Source organism: Pongo pygmaeus, chromosome 3 (genome assembly GCF_028885625.2).
Source record: "Pongo pygmaeus isolate AG05252 chromosome 3, NHGRI_mPonPyg2-v2.0_pri, whole genome shotgun sequence".
Taxonomy (NCBI): domain Eukaryota; kingdom Metazoa; phylum Chordata; class Mammalia; order Primates; family Hominidae; genus Pongo; species Pongo pygmaeus.
The window spans coordinates 94,657,501-94,680,311 of NC_072376.2; the positions used below are offsets into that span (position 1 = coordinate 94,657,501).

The 22,811-nt window shown below is 40.7% G+C and overlaps 1 protein-coding gene across 7 annotated transcripts in view; it reads right to left on the reverse strand.

Annotated features, from left to right (window-relative positions):
• HNRNPD (heterogeneous nuclear ribonucleoprotein D) overlaps positions 1-19,249 on the reverse strand; it is a 23,061-nt gene extending 3,812 nt beyond the window's left edge. For 5 of the 7 annotated variants that reach the window (XM_054484831.2, XM_054484826.2, XM_054484824.2 and 2 more), the window contains exons 1-5: positions 15,902-19,249; positions 13,979-14,035; positions 2,331-2,499; positions 1,509-1,670; positions 175-306 (exon numbers count right to left, since the gene is read on the reverse strand). In XM_054484831.2, coding sequence (XP_054340806.1) covers positions 175-306; positions 1,509-1,670; positions 2,331-2,499; positions 13,979-14,035; positions 15,902-16,134 — 753 coding nt within the window. In that variant the 5' untranslated portion in view covers positions 16,135-19,249. The remainder of the gene's footprint in view (positions 1-174; positions 307-1,508; positions 1,671-2,330; positions 2,500-13,978; positions 14,036-15,901) is intronic. The other 2 variants (XM_063663801.1, XM_063663800.1) reach the window with 1 other exon arrangement.
• Positions 19,250-22,811: the final 3,562 nt, after the last annotated feature.

Below are 22,811 nucleotides of genomic sequence, written 5' to 3' on the forward strand. Positions count from 1 at the left end.
AAAACACTAACAAATGTGTCCATCCTGCTCCCCACAAAAAGTTGGTCAATGATAGGCAACCAATGAGAAGTTTTTAAAGCATGCAAAGAACTTAAGCCTTTACAGAGAAAGATAAATGATTAAGCTCTTTACAACAGCTAGTTTTCTCTACAAGTAAATGGATGCTTAACTTACTTTACTAAGACCAACATTGTGGTATTTCTTTTCCATTATCTTCTTCACTGGTTCTTCTTCCTTAAAGGTAATAAAGCAGAATCCACGCCTCTTATTGGTCTTGTTGTCCATGGGGAGCTCTATGGATTCCACCTGGTATTAAAAAACAAATTTTAATATGCTAACATGCATTTTATTGACCTTAAAAGAAACAAAAGTTTAGAGGCGGGAAAATACACAAAGAAAACATGTATTTGGCACTGAAGTTCTATTCTCCTGTTTCTCCCTATTTATTCTAATCCTTTTAAGGAATTCTTCAAATTAGAACATCCATTCCATCCAAGGTCTTCACAACTATTTACAAAAATAAGCTTTACTACGCACTGACATTTATTACCTAACTCAAGGGTCACAAATTCAAAATGCCCACAAAGAACAAGAAGAAAACAGTCAAATTTAAGAAAAACAGAATAAAAATGTATTTGAGAGAAAACAGGAAGTAGGGTGGTGAGGACTACTAAAAACTGGAGGGCATATGCCCAAACCAAGATGGAAGCTACTACTCAGTTTGAGAGATGCTGCCGTACGGGAGGGCAGTGTCAGTTCCCATGTTGCGTGCTCTTGCAAATATTTAAAAAAAGCTAGATACTGAGTTTTGTGGGCAATATCTCAAATCCTCAATACTAAAAAAGCACGTATTGTTTGAATCAAGCAATAAATGTCTGCGGGATGTATCTGGAGCCCAAGGCCACAAATTTCTCAACTTCCATTAATTCATAAAAGAAACCTCTATTATCTATTTCACTAATGAGTCTAAGTTTGTTTTACTTTTGAGACAGGGTCTCACAATGTTGTCCAGGATGGTCTTCAACTCCTGGTCTCCAGTAATCCACCCACTTCGGCCTCCCAAGTGCTGGGATTACTACAGGCATGAGCCATTGTGTCCAGCCTCACTAATGAGTCTATAATTATTAGTCTCATTAAATTTGCACTTACACATGCATTTCAATTGATAAGGCACTACACCCTATTCTTAATTCCTTTCCTATTTTCAATAAAAGTCTCCTTCTAATCTAGGTTTCTTCCTCTTGTCTGTATTTAAGAATGTTTGTCTATTTCATCTTTGTATGCTCTACCCCAGCAATACTTTGCACAGAGTAGGTGCTCAATGGGAAAAACACATCAACCAACCTTCAAAGACCTGCTAATAAAGTATTTACAATATCCTTATTCCAAAACAAATCACATAATCTACCCTAACAGCTTTGAAAAGCCAAGTGACTCTGAGTCCATAATGGGACAATCACATTCACACTAATTTTGACATAAACTGGGTCAAAACATTTATAACATACCTCACCAAAACCACCAAAGTACTCCCTTATTTTCTCTTCAGGTGTATCTGGAGAAAGGCCACCAACAAAAATTTTTTTAACCGGCTCTTTTGTTTTCATGGCTTTGGCCCTTTTAGGATCAATCACCTTCCCATTCAATTTATGTTCTTTTTGATCCATGACCTAAGGAAATTGAAGTTTTCATTTAAAAAATATATATCTTAACTAAAGTTCAGAGAATATTAACTTACTTAAAAATAACTACAAATACAGATAATGCCAAGCATATGTTGACTTGCTCAAGATTAAACTGTCAAGTCATGGTGGTGATGTAACATCAACTAACATATACTAGTGTTTAAATCTAAAGGTAAGAATGGTAAGACATACACAAATTTAACCAATTACTAGATAACCATTACCTTTTAACTTCAATATATACAAACATGACTCCTACTTCCCTTTAGCAATATATACAAACATGACTGCTACTTCCCTTTAGCCCAGGATCAAAATAATGATTCAGTTAAAAGTTGCTTGCCTAACAAAATTTCAAAATATGGACTTCTGTGAACTGCTAAAACACATCCTTTTAACTAGGCATCTTTAAGTCTATAGTATCTTTAAAGTTAATTTCAAAATTTAGCAGAGCCTGGAACACAAATTATTCAGGAAATAATTCCTGAACCTACCTCTATCTTCATAAAACGTATTGGGGCAAGAACTATTCTTCCTTCCTATATTATCAAAAGGGGGAACCACAAATAGGCAAACTCATTGTATCAAACTATCCATATGTTAATATTTTATATTATTAACTGATCAGAACACGTAACACACTACCTTATCTACACTCTCCGATTCTTTAAATAGCACAAAGCCAAAACCCCTTGATCGCCCTGTGATAGGATCTAACTTCAGAGTGCAGTCTACAACTTCACCAAATTTGGAAAAGTAGTCCTTCAGATCTTTCTTTGTAGTGTCCCAGCTAAGGCCTCCTATAAACATTTTCCTGTAAAGACAAAAAGCAGTATTAAAATGCTTAAAAAAAATTGCCTTAAATATTATCCACATCAATAACACACCTTTTCCAAACTGCACCAGTTTACTGGGCAGTATATTAAACATCATTCTTCCTACATAACCACACATCAGGAACATCCTATTCCAAAAAGCTGGCTTATTACTGCTGCTCCCAAATAATTACAAAATAGTGAGCAAGCAGCACATTAAGTCTTTCAACTTGCTAAAAGATAAACGTATACCCAAAGTAAAAATACTGTACATAAAAGTTTTCCTTAGATTAAAAAGTTAACAGCAAAAAAAACAGAATCTTAGCTTCAAATTTCTCTTCCAAATGTTCATTAAACTTGTTAAAATGCTATGCAGTTCCCCACTGATCTCAGCAACCAGCATTGGTGTCTATGCTGAAGCTCCTTTTCTATTTTAACAGTTCTCTCATTAACAAAACTCTTAGCACATAAAATGGAAAATTCTACATCTCACAATTAAGTTGTGAGCCAATTTTTTTGATGTGCTGAGTCCTTAAGACAAAAGTAATGTGCAATATAAACAATTTAGTGAAAATTATCCATTGAAGTACAATCCACTAATTAACTTAGATGATTTCGTTTACAGTAGAACCTCAGTTAACCAGCAATAAAGTATTTAAGCCTTTAAAATGCAAAAAGTGATGGGTGGTAAGCAGAAATCCACCAAGACACTCTAAGACCAAAGGTATATACTCAAAATAAAATATTTTAAGGTGAAATCTTACTAACTTTACAGCAAAACACCAGAAAGTTCAGATCTGGCAGCTTTACATATGCTCCCTTTGTGCAAAAATAAATAAATAAAAAGCTATCCTATACCTAACCTTCTTCCTACCCTTTAGAAAGACAGGACTGGAGGTTTTTAATTTTAAGGGTAAACTGTCAGAATTTGTTATGTAACGGCTAAAAATGTCACCATGGGAATCAAATCAGACTTGCTCAACATTTTCTCTTCTTTTTAACTGGGGAAGGGTCATGGGTGGGGAATGGGATGTGACACTAACTCAGCTCTATAAAGAAATTAAAGGCCTTTCATTAGGAAACATCTCCATCTTGTGGGCTTTTAACATACTGCCACTAAGGCCCATTCTTGGAATAAAAGGCCAATTAATTGTCCCTTGAATTAGGGTCTTTCTTCACTTCCTCCAAAATACCTGATTAACTGAGGTGTTACTGATCTTACTATCCTACCACAGTCTTGTTTTACTTCTAGTGACAAAGCAAACTTTCAGTGCAGAGTAAGTCTTAGGTATATACTGCGCTTCCCACTTCAGGTTAGCTTTTCAACTTACATGTATTCTAGAGCTGGGCCATTTATATGCTTAATGTTCAGGACTTCCTCAAAGTTTCCAGGCTTGAAGTAGCATTTATAAAACAACTTTGGCATTTTATAATCAAATGAACAAAAACACCCATAATGTTTTGTATATTTGAAATGTTTACTTCTTGCCAATTCCATGGAAGAAATTTGAGTTATTTTCTCAATATACATTTTCTTTAATTTGAATAGTGTGTACCTTCTAATATACAACCTTTATTTACATAATTTGCTATAAACATCTTATTTTTAACTTACAGGTCCAGAATACTTCCTTCACAGACAGAAGTTATTTACCAACATTCACCCTGTAAAGGTGAGGACACTATATTTTTAATGAGAAAGAGAACTGACTATAAAGCAATGACCTCTTGCTAAGATGTCCATGACAAGTTCCATGACAGAAATAACTTCAATTAAGTTGAGATTTAACTATTAAATTACCCTTTCCATGATTATTCCAGAAATTTCTCAATAATAACTAACAAACTTTGAAAGTATTTCAGCCTGAACACAACAGTTCTAACAAAAACATTTTTTAAGCTGCTGAAAGGCAAGAAAATTCTCTGTCTGGTCTATTCAGATATGGAGACAGAACTAGTTTTGATTTTATTTAACCAAAAAGCAATGTTTATATTGGGAAAATACCCTTACTTTAAAATTATTAAGAAACAGAAAACAATTACAAAGAAATAAATTAAAACACCAAGAATGAGGTATGTGGTATTATTACTCTGAAGCCCCAAATGTTTTTCAGACAAGAAGCAGATTTTCTTAAATATCACCTAAGCATATCATCAGCTGGCCCAGCAAAGTGCTCTCCAAACGTACTCCCCACCTTTAGTATGGTAGTTGTTTAATATGCCTACCTTAGAGCTACAAGGGTTCACTGAAGATGCTATCCCTCCTAAACTAATAATCAAATATCAATTATCCAGAATATTAAAAACTTCAGCTATCCAGCACTTTTGGAGAATAAGGAGCCAGGTATTATTCCACCTCCCTTAAAGCACTGCCTGCCCTCTCTAATCTTTCCCCAATTGTTTTTAACCTTCAACCATTTGAAATGAGATTTTTTTCTAACAGCATCACATTTTTCTGCCTTCTTATACTTCAAATACAGTAATCATAATTTAACACTATGGCTCAGACATCATTATTATGCTAATTTAGAATATCCACAGGGTCTTCTAAAATTAGCTATTAATACACCAAGTCCATCTCATTTCTTCACAAGTTCTACTTTTCATTTTTGCCAGATCACCAGTTGCTGTTCTAAAAAGTCTCCCTTCCGTTTTGCAGAGTAAGTAGCCAGCTGTCAAACTTTTCAAATTCTGTGTAAAGTAGAAGTCTCTAACCAAGCACCTAAGTGGCTCGTCTTTGAGACAAACGTATTAATATTTTGGCAGCCCAAGAACCCTCTGGTTTTTTCTTCTGTTCTAATCAAAAAAGGCTGTTGTTCTCAGGGTATGCTTAGGCTTTAAAAAAAAAAAAAAAAAAGGCTGCTGAACAAATAGGTGAATATGCTACAATGAACACAAACTGGACCAATTCTATTCCATCTTTACTAAATGGAACATATTAATTCCATTCCATCTTTTTCTGTTTTCGGTTGGTTGGTTGGTTTTTGAGACAGTCTCACTCTGTTGCCCGAGCTGGAGTGCAGTGGCACAATCTCAGCTCACTGCAACCTCTGCCTCCCAGGTTCAAGTGATTCTCATTCCTTGGCCTCCGTGGGAGGGATTACAGGCTGCACCACCACGCCTGACTTAATTTTTGTATTTTTAGTAGAGACAGGGTTTCCCCTCGTTGGCCAGGCTGGTCTTGAACTCCTGGGCCTCAAGTGATCCGCCCGCTCCAGCCTCCCAAAGTGCTGGGATTACAGGCGGAAGCTACCGTGCCCAGCCCCAAACTCTATAGTACAGTGGGGAAAAGTCTGCTTATCTTAATTATGGAAAAATGGGCACGTGGTGGCCACAATGTTGGCATACATGCTCTCCCTCAAACTGATGGCGTAAGGTAATGATTTTATATATATATATATATGTGTGTGTATATATATACATTTACAAATACATTTTTTTCTTTTTAAACAGAGTCTCACTCTGTTGCCCGGGCTGGAGTGCAATGGCATGATATAGGCTCACTGCAACCTCCACCTCCCGGGTTCAAGCAATTCTCCTGCCTCAGCCTCCTGAGTAGCTGGGATTACAGATGCGCGCCACCATGCCCGGCTAAATGCAGGACTTCATCTACAGTATTTTATTAACACAGTTGAATCTCTTCATCCTAGCTGTGAACTAAATATTCAGCACCCCAAGGCTGAATATGGTATTCAATTTAAAACACCTACTCAATAGAAGTCTCCTTGCTTTCACATTGGCTTACACCAAATTGTAAAATTAAATGACAAGCATAAAGTTATACAACTCAGCATAGATGACTATCCAAGTGATATGTAGTATCATTCAGGAATTTAGGCTGCTTTGTGGGACATTTTATCATCTTTTAACGCAAGTTAAGTTTAGAGGCAATAAAGACAAAATGCTGGGGTTTAAACCCTACCGCTGCCTTTTTTTAACACAGGGTCTCACTCTGTCTCCCAGGCTGCAGTGCAGTGGCTCCGTGACAGCTCACTGCAGCCTTGACCTCCTGGGCTCAGTTGGTCCTCCCACCTCAGCCTCACAGTAGCTCGGACTACAGGCGCCCACCACCACACCCGGCTAATATTTTTGCATTTTTTGGCAGAGATCAGGTTTTACTGTCGCCCAGGCTAGTCTTCAACTCCTGGGCTCAAGCTGCCCACCTCAGCCTCCCAAAGTGCTGGAATTCCAAACATGAACCACTCCACCTGGCCCCCTGCCTCTTACTAATTGTGTAACATTAAGAAAAAATATTAAAGTCCAAGATTGTTTTCCCATCTGTAAAAAGAGAATACCTCAGATATTTGCAGAGGGTTAAACTAGTTAACACACTTAGAGGACACAGAATAGTCTGACACACATCCTAAATGATTGATAGAAGTTACTATTTTGAAGGGGTAAAGCATTATAAGCATTATCTAAACATAATTTAATAAAGCAAATTTTTTATTTACTTAATGGCTTAATTTTTTAAAGCTGCATAGGCTTTATAAACTTTCCAACATTAAAAGGAAAAGGCCACAATGAGTTTTATATAAACATATTCTAATATTTTCAATGCTGCCAACTTGAAATAACCCAGAAATTTTTAAATAGTCCATGTAAAAAAATATATAAACTAAAAATTAGGTGGTATTTCAACTAAGACCCTTTAAATGTAGCTTCCAAAATCACCTTGATGACTTGGTCTACCCTACATTTATGCCAGTAATTTTAGTAAAGAATAATTTAAAACATAAAAGGCAATATACATGGAGTAATCCTGGCTGGTGGAAAATGTTCCGATTTAGTAATCCTAGCTTTTCCCCATCAATAAACTTATTCTCTGGACTATTTAGGTCACTAGGTTTTTAACATTCCCAGTCAATACTAAGTATTTTATTCTAAGATATCTCCCCTAACAAGTCTTTATTGTCAAACACCTTATTCAAGGTAAAAAGTTAGCCATTATACTCACTCCCAATTTTGGAATAGTATTCTTTTTGTGTGTTCTATAACTTCATATTATTTTTACTTTTTTAGAGACAAGGTCTTGCTCTGTTACCCAGGCTAGTCTCGGAACTCCTGGACATAGCGATCAGCCTCCCAAAGTGCTAGGATTACAGGCATGAGCCACCACACCCAGCCAATCCTTTAACTTTTAAACACTTCCTAACAACTTATGATCTTACATACATGGCTTTATAACAAGTTCTGACAGTTTAAAAAATACAACAGAATGTCAACCTGATATACATTTCAGGTATAAAACATAAATGACCAATCACTGTCATCTTTTAAAGTAATGTTACTCAAGCACACCATTAATCCTTAACTGAATTTTTCCAGTATTTTATCCATCATAATTATTCTTCTAAAATCCTAAATGACAAAGTCACTAGTTACCTAAGGGGAAGGGAAGAGGTTACAATGCAGCTAGATAATATCACACATTAGGGTATTTTACAAGTTGCATGAAAACTACCTTGGGAGACAGCTTGACAAGCCTTCATCGAGTTCAAATACTAACCAGCCTTTTTAGATCTGATCTGGTATATAATTCATGAAAACCACTTTTTTTGAGACAGAGTCTCGCTCTATTGCCAGGCGGTGGTGCAGTGGTGTGATCCTGGCTCACTTCAACCTCTTGCCTCCCAGGTTCAAGCAATCTTCCCATCTCAAGCTCCTGGGTAGCTGAGACTACGGGTGCACACCACGAGGCCCGGCTAATTTTTTTTTTTTTTTTTTTGTAGAGACAGGGTCTCATCATGTTGCCCAGGCTGGTCTGGAACTCCTGGGTTCAATCTGCCCACCTCAGCCTCCCAAAATGCTATATTACAAGCGTGAGCCACCGCACCCAGCACACTTTTTTTAACTATTTAAAACTAATGAGACATTAAGGTTAGCCAATAACAAATCTTCCCCAAAAAACACTTTAGTCAATAAAAATATAAATTTTGGTATTATTTCCCCATCACTAAAGAACAGGTATTCCTCTCCCCCAGCTTTCTACATATGACATTTTCAAGATAAGTGTGAAAAAGAATTCCATTTATTCAAGACTAATATACAATGGACCAAACATTTTCAAAAAGACTTCTCTGTATTAAATCTCATTACTTCACACTTTAGAATGAACCTAACTAAATGACTACTAAAAAGCAAAGTTTAAAAAATAAACATCTAATAAATGAAACATGAGTTTTTTTGCGAGGGGGACGGAGTCTCGCTTTGTCGCCCAGGCTGGAGTGTGGTGGCGCCATCTTGGCTCACTGCAACCTCTGCTTCCCGGGTTCAAGCTCTTCTCCTGCCTCAGCCTCCCAAGTAGATGGCACTACAGATGCCCACCATCATGCCTGGCTAATTTCTGTATTTTTAGTAGAGACAGGGTTTCACCATGTTGGCCAGGTTGGTCTCGAACTCCTGACCTCAGGTGATTCGCTTGCCTCGGCCTCCCAAAGTGCTGGGATGACAGGCATAAGCCACGGCGCCCGGTCAACATGACAGTTTTTTAAATAAACTTTTTTTTTTTTTTTTGAGACGGAGTCTTGCTCTGTCGCCCAGGCTGGAATGCAGTGGTGCAACCTTGTCTCACTGCAACTTCCGCCTCCAGGGTTCAAGTGATTCTCCCGCCTCAGCCTCCTGAGTGACTACAGGCGCGTGTAACCACACTGGGCTAATTTTTGTATTTTTAGTAGAGATGGGGTTTCGCCATGTTGGCCAGACTGGTCTCCAATTCCTGACCTTAGGTGATCCACCCATCTTGGCCTCCCAAAGTGCTGAGATTACAGGTGTGAGCCACTACACCTGGCCTAAAAATAAAACACCTTTTTTTAAGAGATCAGGTCTCACTATCAAAATGCAGTGGCTCCATCATAGCTTCCTGCAGCCCTGAGCTCCTTCCTGGGCTCAACACATTCTCCTGCCTCTGCCTCCTGAGTAGATGGAACTACAACTACAAGCACACCCCCCAACACGCTAGCTTTTTTTTTTAAAGACACAGGGGTCATATTATGTTGCCTAGCTGGTCTAGAAATCCTGGCATGAAATGATCCTCATACCTCAAGACTTCTGAGTAGCCAGTGACTACAGGCACGAGCCACTACTTTAATTAACTTTAAATGCTTAATCCAATATCTCCCTTTTTTCACTTCACTACAAGGAAGCAATGACATCTTGTATGTTTACATTTTAAATAAGCTCTCAATCAGCTTTGTAAGGTAAACTCCCATTTACCTAGAGGTTAAGGAATAAGTATTTTCCTTAACCTGAAGGTTAAGGTTCTGGTTAACTGAGATTACTACATATTCACAATTCTATAAAATTGTGTACTGGAAATCAATTTAGGTATCAACGCTAAAGTCAGAAAATGATTTGTACCTTGATGAATTTTCCAATGTTTTAAAATCATGTTACTTTTCAAAAGTGTAAGGAAAAATCTGTAGGAGATTCATTCCATGACATTGTCTGTTGGTTGCTTTTTGAGTATATTTTCTCATGGCTTCATCTATCTTACTCATAAGACTAAATGGGGAGACAGACTTCCTGGCTGTGTGGGCTCTGTGGTAGTCTGAAGTCTAGATAAGCAGGAGTTTACAGTGCAAGATCCAATACTTAAACTGTCACCTTGATTACTGGCCAAACACCACCAGTAAATTGGAGTCTTCCCTCCCCACCCCCAAATATTCTTAAATACCTAGCTCCAACGTACAATATAATACTCCAGAAACTAAAACATGCTTACCTTTACTCCACAGGAGTAAATCACTGGCAGTATCAACTATTAGGGCACTGGATAAATACACACAAGCTATGAAAGCAGGCTATGTAGTCAATCTTCCTGTGGTGAGCACTGTTTCCAACACATAGATCAGCAAACCAAGTAACAAACATGTCGTATTACCTGAAACCACACTGTTGGAAGTGAAGCAACAGAAAGAAATCCCACGCTTTCAGCATCCAGTTCACTGCCCTATCTACTAAAACGTTGAAGCAGAACTGAAGTCAAATCAAGCTTGGACTAATATAAGTTATGTTTCACTCCATTTGTAAATGTGCACACACTTGAGGTACACAGCTTCCAAGTGGAATGGAAAAAAAAAGTTATTACTCTATTCCTTTTTAAATGCTTTCAAGCATGGCATGTATTATGACTTGAAGGCTAAAACTAATCACATCCTTCATGTTGGCCATAAATACACCAAAATAGTATACTCAATATGTATACTCAAATGTATACTCAATAGTATACTCAAAATGTTCTCGTATTAGGGCAGCCTTACCCTAATACTATGTATTAGGACGATGGCAGAGTACCCAGGAAATATTAAAAACATACACTGAGTTTGTAGAAGGGGTCACATGGCTTAAGGGAAAAAACCCCAAATTTAAGGCAAAGTATGTGTATCTCAAAAACAAGCACGGAAAAACTTCAATGACATTCTCCCAATTCCAAACTTAAAAAACGAGATTATTTTTAGTATCTTTCATAATAGATGAAAATTTACAATGAAAAGCATTTAATACTCTTCCCTTAAATGTTCATCTAAAGATCTGGGGGCATCAATTTCTGGAATTTTTAACTCGGGAAATTTGTCAAAGGCTCCCAAGAATGCTAACACTGAGACCAATCTACTCAGGGTCTCAACTTTACTACATACAGTAAACCCAACTGTACTGAAACAAAGGCCAGTAAATTTGGCAAGAAACTACTCTAAAAGCAATTATTTTACAAAGCAAACAATGCTCAGATTGCCCCAGAAGCACTAAGGTATAAGACCATAATCTCAAACATTTAAAGCAAAAACATGAGCCTAGTCTTTCATAATTAGACAGGCGACAACCTACAGCAGGATTCACAAAATTCCCAAATGGGAAGAATCACACTTGGGCTCATTATATACTAACCGTTAACAGGACCAGATCTACTGTCCTGTTATTAAAGAAGTATTGCTGGACTTTGGCTAAGTGAATGGGGGGACTTTTTTGCTTCCTACCCAATCCAATGCAGGAAAGTCTATGTACCTACCTTGCAAAACTATCTCAAAGTTAACACAACATTGTAGTTTCCATTGATTTTTAAATTTTAAAAACTCTGCCCTCAAGAGAGCTTGCTACATGGCATGTATACTTTGCCAGACACTAAGTAATTTTAAAGTACCTACCCCAAATGAACTGCAGCACTGCAGAGAACAGAATGGGTCCACACCACAAAGTAAAATGAGAAATTCCAATGCTTATAAGTAAAAACTACGGATGTTAATGTTGGAAAGAGTGATAAGTTTTAACTCAGGAGGGCATACTATGGAAATAATTACTTATTCTAAAGTCCCATAGTAAACTGTAGAAACATCCACTAGAGATGTAACAGGCATGCCTTCCTAAAAATAGCTGTCCATTCTTACATGCAAAAGGAAAAAAACCTATTTCTAAAACCAACTGATTTTTAAAGTATTTTAGGATGAAACTGTAATCACTTTATTCTCAGATTTGTAGAAGGAAATGCACACAGAACTGTGTTTAATAAATTCAATTTGGATATTGTATCTATTAACCAGTCTTACCCTCAATATTGAGACTATAAAACTGTTGCCCTTATAATATTTCTCAAAATGGGAGAAAGAGGAAGGGACAGATACGGTGGGAAGTGCAGACACCAAAAAAAAAAAAGTCTGAAAGTTTTTCATTCAAAAAGAATGCCTTAACGTCTGGAACAGGATAGGGCTGCATAATTGGAAAGTTAAGAAAAGTCAAATATTAGACCCCTTAAAAATGAGAACATTATTTTTAAGTGTAATTTTAAAATCAACCTGGGTAGGCCAGGCGCGGTGGCTCACGCCTGTAATTACAGCAGTTGGGGAGGTCGAGACGGGCGGATCACCTGAGGTCAGGAGTTCGAGACCAGCCTGACCAACATGAAGAAACCCCGTCTCTATTAAAAATACAAAATTAGCTGGGCGTGGTGGAATATGCCTGTAATCCCAACTACTTGGGAGGCTGAGGCAGGAGAACTGCTTGAACCTGGGAGGTGGAGGTTGCGGTGAGCCGAGATCACACCATTGCACTCCAGCCTGGGCAACAAGAGCGAAACTCCGTCTCAAAAATAAAATAAAATAAAATAAACCTGGGTAAAATTTTATTTTCAGTAAATGACAGTTGGTCACTATCTAAATGTTTATTAACTATGAATATAAACATTTCTCCATTTTTCCTGAGATTATTCAAAAAAGCTGTAATATTACATCGTTTTAGGTAGCAGGTCAAGTGTAATTACTTCAAAGAGTCAAAACACGGACCTTCAAATTTAAGTTTATGGTCATTTCAAATTACTGGAAACAATTACATGAGATTCAAAATACACAATGGAGTAATGTCAAATAGTTAGTTTATAGTTTAATCTTAATTTGCCACTATTAGCTAGCAGTGAAATTGAGCTGCTAGTGCCCACCACTCACCAAATACAGGGAATAACATTCATCGAAACTGTGACCCCAGTCTTTTTTTCCCTCTTTTTTGCTTTCCCCCTTGCCTGTTTCCCGTCTGCTTTTTCTCCAACGTAAAGCTGGACTGATTTCAGTGGATGAGAATACAGTAATAAGCAAATCTTTAAATGTTACTCTAAATGGACTCTTAAAATAGAATATAGCTTGTAAAGATATAAGTTAACTGCCTGCAAGTTAGTGGCCTTCTACTCTCCAGTGGTGGTGTATAAACCCCTGAAAATTCAAATATAATCCTAAAGGCAGAAAGACTGACATTTAGGGGAGGGGAAAGGATGGATAAAAAGAACAATACTCAACCTACCAGCCTCCAAAGAGAAGTCATGCAATTGTGAATACATGTCAACCAACTGTTATTAATATTCCAGCCAAATCACACTGAAAATAAAAAATCTGGTAAGAGCTGTAGTGGAAAGCCACATTAGCCCACCTTTGAATAGTATATATATATATATACACACACACACACACACACACAATTCTTATTAAAGGTCTATTTACAAATATGGTAGGTAAAAGACAAACATTTTTCCATAATACACAGTGCTGCTTAAAGAACTGCTTCAGACATCTCCAGAATATTTCAGTATAACATGCATGATATTTTAAACACAATATTTTATATCAAGGAGTCTTCATATTTAGCCATTAAACTTAGAATTCCAACAAAAATATTTTTCATCTTAAAATAAATCAAATGTGAAGATTACGGTAATATTTTTTCTTGCTCGATATAAAAATATCGTTAATTGTTTAGCTTAAATTGCCAAACTGCAACTACATGCATTACCACAGACCAAATACCATGTAACGGCATCAATTTTGCCCAAAGATTACACATGATGCCTAAAAAAGGTATATATCCCAGGTACAAACCTACTGTATGTACTATGGTCTAGAATTTCCTGGGGATCAATGGGCAAACTAACCAATACACAGCCTCTGCATATTATGACTACTGAAACCTTTATAATACAGAAATAAAATTTAAAAGTTTTACCATTCTTCCCGCTGTGCCGTCGCTGCTTCAGAGTGTCGTGGGGAGGAGTTTGAATGGCTAGGGAATTAACAACCGGTACAGCAACCAATCAAAATTCTAGTTTTAGTTTTTGACACTGTTAGGGTTAAAAACTTTAATTCATTTACACTTCAACAGTAGGTAACTATAAAGTCAGCTGCTTTGCGATTTGAATTATCAGGGCTAACAGAAAGCCTGCCCCAAACAGGAAGTTATACAATTAATCATTTTGGTGCCTCTGTCCAAAGAACAGAATTCAGCAAACGAAAACCAAAATGTTAAAGGTTTTAAGTTTCCAAATATCTAACATCTTCCTTTCTCGAATAAGCTATATACAATTCGAGTTGGTTCTGTTTAATTTTTAAAAGTTTGTTTCCCTTCCCACCACCACTCCCCCAAAACCAGCACTATCATCAAACAGCCTGACAAGAATCTGCCTAGGCTGGGCTTAATAAACCCTATATTCCAAAGTGCTTCTCCCCTCCCAACTTTCCCTCCAAATCCTAGGCTCTTTCTCAGTAAAGGAAATCATGTTTTCTAATACTGGATTAAAGCGACATCTTGTTATATCCACCAACACCTTTCTCTTTACAGTTAAAAAAAAAATTCAGACACACACACACCCCTCCCCATTACAAAAAGGAATGGAAGCGTGAACCCACGATCATCGCTCAGTAATCGGAGCTAAGAAAACTCAACGAAGAACCCCGATTTAGTCCCTCCTGCTAACTCCCGTATTATGTTCCCAATCCCAAATGCTGCATTTTAATACACTAAATGCAGATTTAGGTAGTATATACAACTGTTATTTCAATTGGAGGAAGCAAGTTAATACTAAGAAATTTGCACCAAAAAGAAAAAAAAAGTATCCCACAGCACATTACAGGATTTGTTTCTCTTAAGAGGACTACAGGCCTCCCTTAGTGGGCGGGAAACAGAAATCAAGACACCAAAACAGGATCCTGGGCACCGGGAAAAAAAGGGGGCTGGGAGTTGTAAAAAATTAGGTTGCATATAAAAAGTAACGTACAATCTGTACTAATAGTTGGGGAACCCAATAGCTGAGGGCGCGAAAAGGGTGCGCGGTTAGAATAACTCAGTGGGGTGGGGGAAGGGTAGGTACTAGGCCGGAGATAGGAACAGCTCCAGTCAAGTGCAGGCCCCATCGACTAGGAACTTAACCAGAGCCCGCGGAGCAAAACCTATGTATCAACAAGAAAGTCGGAGCATTTCACCAGACCCAATTTGGTCTGCCTGTCAAAATGCAGGGCCTGTAGGAGTATGCCATTGTGCGATAGCGTATGATGGAGAAAATGAGTAAGTCCTTAGGCGAAACTTATTCAAAATCCCAAGAAAACATTCGGCCTGAGGCCGACAAGGGAGAGGCAGAGGTGGACAGCCTACGCGTTCCCCAAAACATGTGCTTATAAACAATCGCATCGTTTCAGGATGGTGGAGAAGCACCAAATAAACCTTAGTAACACAAACAGGGAAGCTGTTTGTGTCTGTCTGCGTTTTTATCCCCAAGACTTTAGGAAAAGGGAAAAAGAGGGGACAGCATGGAAAGAAAAAAGGTACCCCACGACAGGCGGGAAAAAATCCTGGCGGCTAAGTCGGTGGGAGGAGACCCATGGCGAGGGAGGAAAGGAGGGCGGGCCGAGGAGCAGCATGGTGACGGCTAAAGGTGGAAACGTGTGTGATGGGGGAGGGGGGCGATAAGCAGGCAAAGGAAGAAGGAAATGAAGGTCCGGGGAACCCATCATAGAAAAGGGGAGACCAGTGCAAGGAGGCTGCATGGGGGCCCGGAGAACGGGCTGAGAGCGGGAACCAGGCCTAATGGCGGGGGAATAAGGAGGGGGAGGGGGACTAGTTGGGCCTGACTATCCTGGGATGCCCCTTACTCACCCTTCATCCTCCTCGTTCTTACTGGCGTCAATCTTCGCCCCCTCCGACTCGGCGCTGCCCCCTTCGGTGCCTCCAGACGCGGTTCCGCCCCCGGTCCCGGCTCCACTTCCCGCCGCCGCCGCTGCCCCCTGTGTCGCCGCCACCATGGCTCCCTCCTGCTCGCCCGCCGAGCCGCCTACCGCCGCCGTTGCCGCCGCCGCCGCCCCGTCCCCGCCGAACTGCTCCTCCGACATAGTGCTAGTGTCTCCGCCGCTGCCGCCGAGACTACACCCGCCGCTGCCGCGAACCGAAACTAGCAGCAAAGTAATCCCCGCCGCTGCCGCGCGCCCGCTCTACCTCGCGAAGCACACAAGACAGGGAAGGCGCGCGCGTGGCTGCAAAGGCTCCTGCGCCTCTCCCTGGCCTGCCCCCTTCGCCTCCCACTCTCGCGCGGCGCACACTCCCGCTCTCTCCCGCTGCACTAAAAAAGAATAAGCACCAGCGGCGGCCGCTCTTGCCTCCTCCTCGCTTTAATGGCGCCGCCGCGGACCACCTAAAATGGCCGACGGAAGAACGGCGCGTCCCGGTCACGTGACGCGAGAGCGCGCCCTTCGCGCGTCCCCCCACCCCTCTCCCCCTAGTTTTTTTTTTCCCTTTCCTCGTCGGTCCCGCCCTCTTGCTCCCCTTTATACCTTCCTCTCACGCTCCGCGTTGCACAGCCTTGGGGGCCTTTAAAAGGAACCGGAAGTGTCGTGAGCTAAGACAGTCGCGCGGGGACCATCGAGAACAAGGAGTGCTGTTTCGAAGTAGCGGCTAGAGGGGCCCCCTGCCTCCGCCCCCGCCCTTCCGAGGATTCCTGGAGTCCACTCGCCCCTCCCCACCACTCCAGTAGCGGCGGGAGCAGCAGCGTCAGGCCGGGGTGTGGCTGCACCTCTGCGAAGCCTGTGGTGCCCCGTGCAGCTGCGGCGTTCGGGTGGGGGAGGGGAGGCTCACACTGTGCGGCGGCTTAAGCCTGGATGTACGCACCGAAGAAGGGAATTAGCCCTGAGATGTCAACCCTGTTCCCCTGGCTCTGTTCACCCGGACTTCCGCGGAGCGCCAGGCGCCGCAGCGGACCGCGCGCGCGCTGATTGCCGCAGCTACTCTCCCTGCCGTCGCCGCCCGGGACCGGGTGACATTGAGGTTTTCGTCTATCGCCGCTGGGCCGATAGGGCTTTTTAAGATTTGGCTTTCCAAGTAAGATTTTTGTTTGCCTGCTTTTCTCCTGAAAATTTTTTTTTTTTTTGGTCGAAGAAGCAGGTAACTTGCATATCTTAAGGAAAACATTGTTTTTGCTTTGCTTTTGTTGTTTAAAGATCCTAAAACGTACCATGATTCCTTTACGTTACTAATAATTGGAAAGTGTGTTAAATCAAGGGTTCGCTTAATGTTCTTTAGCCCTTGTACATAGAACATATAAATGTTGTGAGTCATCTTTACGAGGTTTATGAGTTCGGGTTTGGGTTTTTTGTTGTGTGTGTGTGGTTTTTTTTCTTTTTTTGTAACACCGTTAGGCGTTTCATTAAGGTGTATAAAATTACTTTTTATACACCTGTTAAAAACTCCCGATGCCTCTGCTGGAGACTGGATTATTCGGGCTTTGGGATTTGCTGCTTCCGGCAGTATCCTTAGAAGAAAATGAAGCTTCTAGGTACTTCTGTAGTCAACAAATAATTATTTGCCTGTTTAATTAAAGTGTTCGGGCACGGGGGAAACAAAGACGAGTTTGCAGAATCCAGCAAAAACCTTAAGAGTTTAAGTATTTGGGCCGGGCGCGGTGGCTCACGCCTGTAATCCCAGCACTTTGGGAGGCCGAAGCGGGCGGATCACGAGGTCAGGAGTTCGAGACAAGCCTGACCAACATGGTGAAACCCCCGTGTCTACTAAAAATACAAAAATTAGCCGGGCGTGGTGGCCGGTACTTGTAATCACAGGTACTCAGGAGGCTGAGGCAGGAGAATCGCTTGAACCCGGGAGGTGGAGATTGCAGGGAGTCGAGATCATGCCACTTGCACTCCAGCCTGGGCGACAGAGCGAGACTCCGTCTCAAAAAAAAAAAAAAAAGTTTAAGTATTTCCCACTGTAGTTAAACGAATTTGTATTAATTGGACACTATCCAAAAATCTCAAAGGAAGATTATAAATAAGTTTTATTAATCAAGTTAGTAGAATTTACATTACAGAATAATTAAAAAGAATACAGGTCAAATTCTGAAAACGTCCTAAAAATATAATCTTACCAAACTCCTGTAATAATCAAGTCACATAAAGGTAATACCAAGAATGTTTACCTTAAAGTGGTAGTGACTCCACATTTGTCTCCACCTGCCAGAATATTAGCAAAGGATAAAGTGGGTATGGTGCTCAAACCATGTATTCCGGGTTAGAAACAACTAAGATGATTGACTGAAGGGAAGTCTGTTTAATCTTTTCTGGCTTCAAGTGAGGGTAATTGTCGTTTATTTTGATCTTAAGATATCATTAGACATACCCACCTTTTGGTAATAGTGACTTTTCCAAAAGGTTCATTTTGATTTCTCATGTAGCTTAGGAGCTTCTGGAATTCTTAGAATTTATGTCAAAAATTCCATACAACCTAGGAATGATTTTAAAGCTAACACCTTTACATGCTTTATGAGGATGTATGATGTCCATACCACTGATAGCCCTTGATATTATGGCCAAGATCTCTACATCCAGTATGTGCTCCTGCATCCACGCAATATTATTCTTGGAACTCACTTAACTTCTGGCAGGCGTGGTGGCTCACGCCTGTAATCCAGCAATTTGAGAGGCCAAGTCAGGAGGATTGCTTTCCTCAAGGAGTTGGCCATCAGCCTGGGCAACACAGTGAGACCTTGCCTCTACAAAAAGTCAGAAAATTAGCCTGGCATGGTGGTTCCTGTTGTTCCAGCTACTCCTGAGACTGAAGTGGGAGGATCACTTGAACCTGGAAGGTGGAGGCTGCAGTGAGAAAGGCAGAGTGAGACCCTGTCTCAAAAACAAACAAATGTTACTATTTATGTGAAGTCTTCCCAGGCTTCCTGAGGCAGAATTAATCATCCCTTTTCACAGCCCTTTATCTTTACCTCTGTTATTCTTGTTTTCTACTAGACCATGAGTTCTTAGAAAACAGTGTCTTCTACGTATCCCTCCCTCCCTAACACTCTCACACACACATAAACACAGCAGCAGTATATCCACACTATGTAATTGCCAGTTGAATTATTGAATGACAAAATAATAGGTATGTCCAACTTGCTAGATTAAGGGGCTTTCAGGCAAACTAGGTGTTCTTCCAGGGACTTGAAAGTCTCCTCTCCACACCATCTCATTTCATCTCTGGCATTAAAAAATAATAATAATACTTTTGGCCAGGTGCTGTGGCTCATGCCTATAATCCCAACACTTTGGTAGGCCAAGGAGGGATGATTGCTTGAGCCCAGGAATTTTTTTTCTTTTTTTGAAACGGAGTTTCACTCTGTTGCCCAGGCTGGAGGTGCAATGGCGCGATCTCGGCTCACTGCAAGCTCCGCCTCCCGGGTTGACGCCATGCTCCTGCCTCAGTCTCCGGAGTAGCTGGGACTACAGGCGCCTGCCACCACGCCCGGCTAATTTCTTTTGTATTTTTAGTAGAGACGGGGTTTCACTGTGTTAGTCAGGATGGTCTCGGATCTCCTGACCTCGTGATCCACCCACCTCGGCCTCCCAAAGTGCTGGGATTACAGGTGTGAGTCACCGCGCCCGGCGGAGCCAGGAATTTGAGACCGGCCCCGGCAACATAGCAAAACCTATCTCTACAAAAAATTTTAAAAATCAGTTCCTGCCCACCCAGGGACGCCTTGCATTGTGTTTAACCTGTTTCTGTTGCCGGGTGCGGTGGCTTACGCCTATAATCCCAACACTTTGAGAGTCCGAGGTGGGTGGATCACTTGAGGCTGGGAGTTCGAGACCAGCCCGGGCAATGTGGAAACCGCATCTCTACTGAAGATACAAAAATAAGCTGGGCGTGGTGGCGCACACCTGTAATCCTGGGTACTGGGGAGGCTGAGGCAGGAAAATTGCATGAACCCACAAGGCAGAGGTTGCAGTGAGCAGAGACTGCACCACTGCACTTAAGCTGGGTGACAGAGTGAAACTATGTCTCAAAAAAAGAAAAGTTAGCTGGATGTGGTGGCGTGAGCCTGTGGTTCAGCTACTCAGGAGGCTGAGGTGGGAAGGTTGCTTGAATCCAAAATTCAAGGCTGCAGTGAGCAGTGATGCCACTTCACTCCAGCCTGGACGACAGAGCAAGAGCCTGTCTCAAAAACAACAACTACAAAAAAAACACTTCTTCAAATGACCTGGTGATGGATGTTTGAAATTTCTTGAGAATGAAACGAAACTTTTTGTTACACATTCATAGGTAACACTTAATTGTTTAAGTGGCTGGAGATGCTGTATTGGACTTGCCCCAAACACTAGAAGGAAGGAATATCCCCTGTCAATGTACAGAACATGACCTATTCCATTGCTTTAGGAGATTCCCAGTGTGTTTCAGATAACACACTAAAATGCTAGATCGTCATTGAATTTAGCCTTTGTAAAGCAATTATTCTCTGCAGCAAAAACTAGAGTATTTGTAAAAGGCCAAAAATGAAGTCCATTTGAGAATTAAACTGGAATCACTTTTACCTAGAACAAGATGCATACACTTAAGCCAAGGAAGTCACAATTTTCATCTGCTAGGTGCAGTCTACAAACGCAGCAGGAGGTTCCCTTATGTTCAGATTTTTAAAGTACTAATAGGGTATGTATGCCAGTTGGCAACCTAGAATAAACAGAGTGGAAGAAACAGCCGAAGAACCCATTTTTTTATACAAGGTACACATACTTGAGCTGCTTCTACAACCATGTTAAACAGCCTATAACCTATCTGGACGTGTTTGCAGAACACCATCAGTGGGATTTAAGCATTTTGTTGGAGAGTTGGTTTGTGACTTTACGTGAAGTGACCAATTGCCCATGCAGTGAACATTCTCTTTCATATCCCTTGGTTATCAGGAAGCTTCACTTTATTCAGAAAATAGAAGCCCTATCAACTCTGAAAAGTCGGGTTTTACTTCAGCAATAAAGTCTAATACTGTAGAGTCAGTTCTGCTTACTCATGAGGATGTCAATAGTTTGCTTTTAGATACAGTTTTTTAAAACGTAGCTCAAAAAAGAATTCAGACAAAGCTGATCACACGCCTGTAGTCCCAGCTACTCAGAAGGCTGAGAGAGGAGATTCCCTTGAACCCAGTAGTTCAAGCCCAGCCTGGGGCAATACAGTGAGACCCCCATCTCTTTAAAAAAGAAATAATAAGGAAATACACTCCTCTCACTCCAGACCTACATATCAAACTGCCTATTTGACATCCCCCCTTGAATGTTCACAGGCATGTCAAGCTTTAGATGTCCAAAACTGAACTCTACTTTCCTTACAAACCTGCTTCTTTGGTCTTCCTCTTCTCAGTAAATGACAGCTCCACCCACCCATATATTCCTGCCAAAATCCAGGGAATCATCTTTGATATCCCCCCTCCCTCACCCCCCACATCCAATCAATCACCAACTCCTCCCACCTCCAAAATATATCTTGATTCATCTAAATGCTTCGTAGAACATAAATACTGGGGTAATTTCTAGGTAGTTATTCACATTCAACCATGCAACACATTAATGGCACATGTGCATTTCTAGGACTGGGAAATATAACAGTGATCAAAATAGGCAAGGTCTCTGGTCTCATGGAGCTGACATTCTAGTGGCAGAGACAAAGGACTGACAAATAGATATGTAATATAATTTTAGGAAGTGATAGGAAGAAAAAAATAAAGTGCTACACATAGGATATGTGCTATAGGACCATCAGAGAAAACTCTTCAAGGAAATAACTTTTTGAGTAGTGCCCTGAAGAAAGTAAGAGAGAAAACCATATACTTAGCTTAGGGAAGACTTTACAAGGCAAAGGGTACACCTGAGGCAGGAGCGTGATTTGTGCTTACAATGAAAAATGGAGTCCAGTGTGGCTAAAGTGAAGGAAAGCAAGTATAATAGATCATACCTGAGAGGTATCCAGTAATGAGCTTACTCAGGGTCTTGTAAACTGTGGTTAGCACTCTACTTTTATTATCAAAGTCATGAGAAACCATGGAAGGGTTTTGAGCAGAGGAAGAACATGATGTGACTTTAAGTGGAAGATAATGGATGCTGTGTGGACGGTGGACTGTGGGAGGACATCAGGGAGATGAGTTAAAAGGGCACTATCATAAAAAGACTTTTTTTTTTTTGAGACAGGATCTCGCTCTGTTGCCCAGGCTAGAGTACAGTGGCACAGTCACAACTAACTGCAGCCTTAACCTCCTGGGCTCAAGTGATCCTCCCACCCTCAGCCCCCCAAGTAGTTGGGACCACAGATGTGCACCACCACACCTGGCTAATTTTTGTATTTTTTGTAGAGGTGGGGTTTCACCATGTTGCCCAACCTGGTCTTGAACTCCTGCTCAAGTAATCTGCCTGCCTCGGCCTGCCAAAGTGCTGGGATTACAAGCGTGAGCCACCGCGCCAGGCCATGAATTGACTATTTTTTTTAGCCTTTCTTGGTTAATTTCTTCTGAGAAGACAAATCTACAAGAGGGTGTTATTTACATGTGGTCATGTGACTTTGCTTATTTTTCCTAGAAGGATATTTTTCTGCAAAGAAAAATCACGCTCTAGTGACAATAAGGGATCATTCAAAATTAAATAAGAAAGACTTGAATTAATATTGGTAATATTTCCAGTAAAGACTCAGACTAGCGTTTTCATCCAATGCAGTATTTTTTCCTTCATTTTCTACCCCTTTCTGAAGTTCTGGAATGAGATTTTGATTA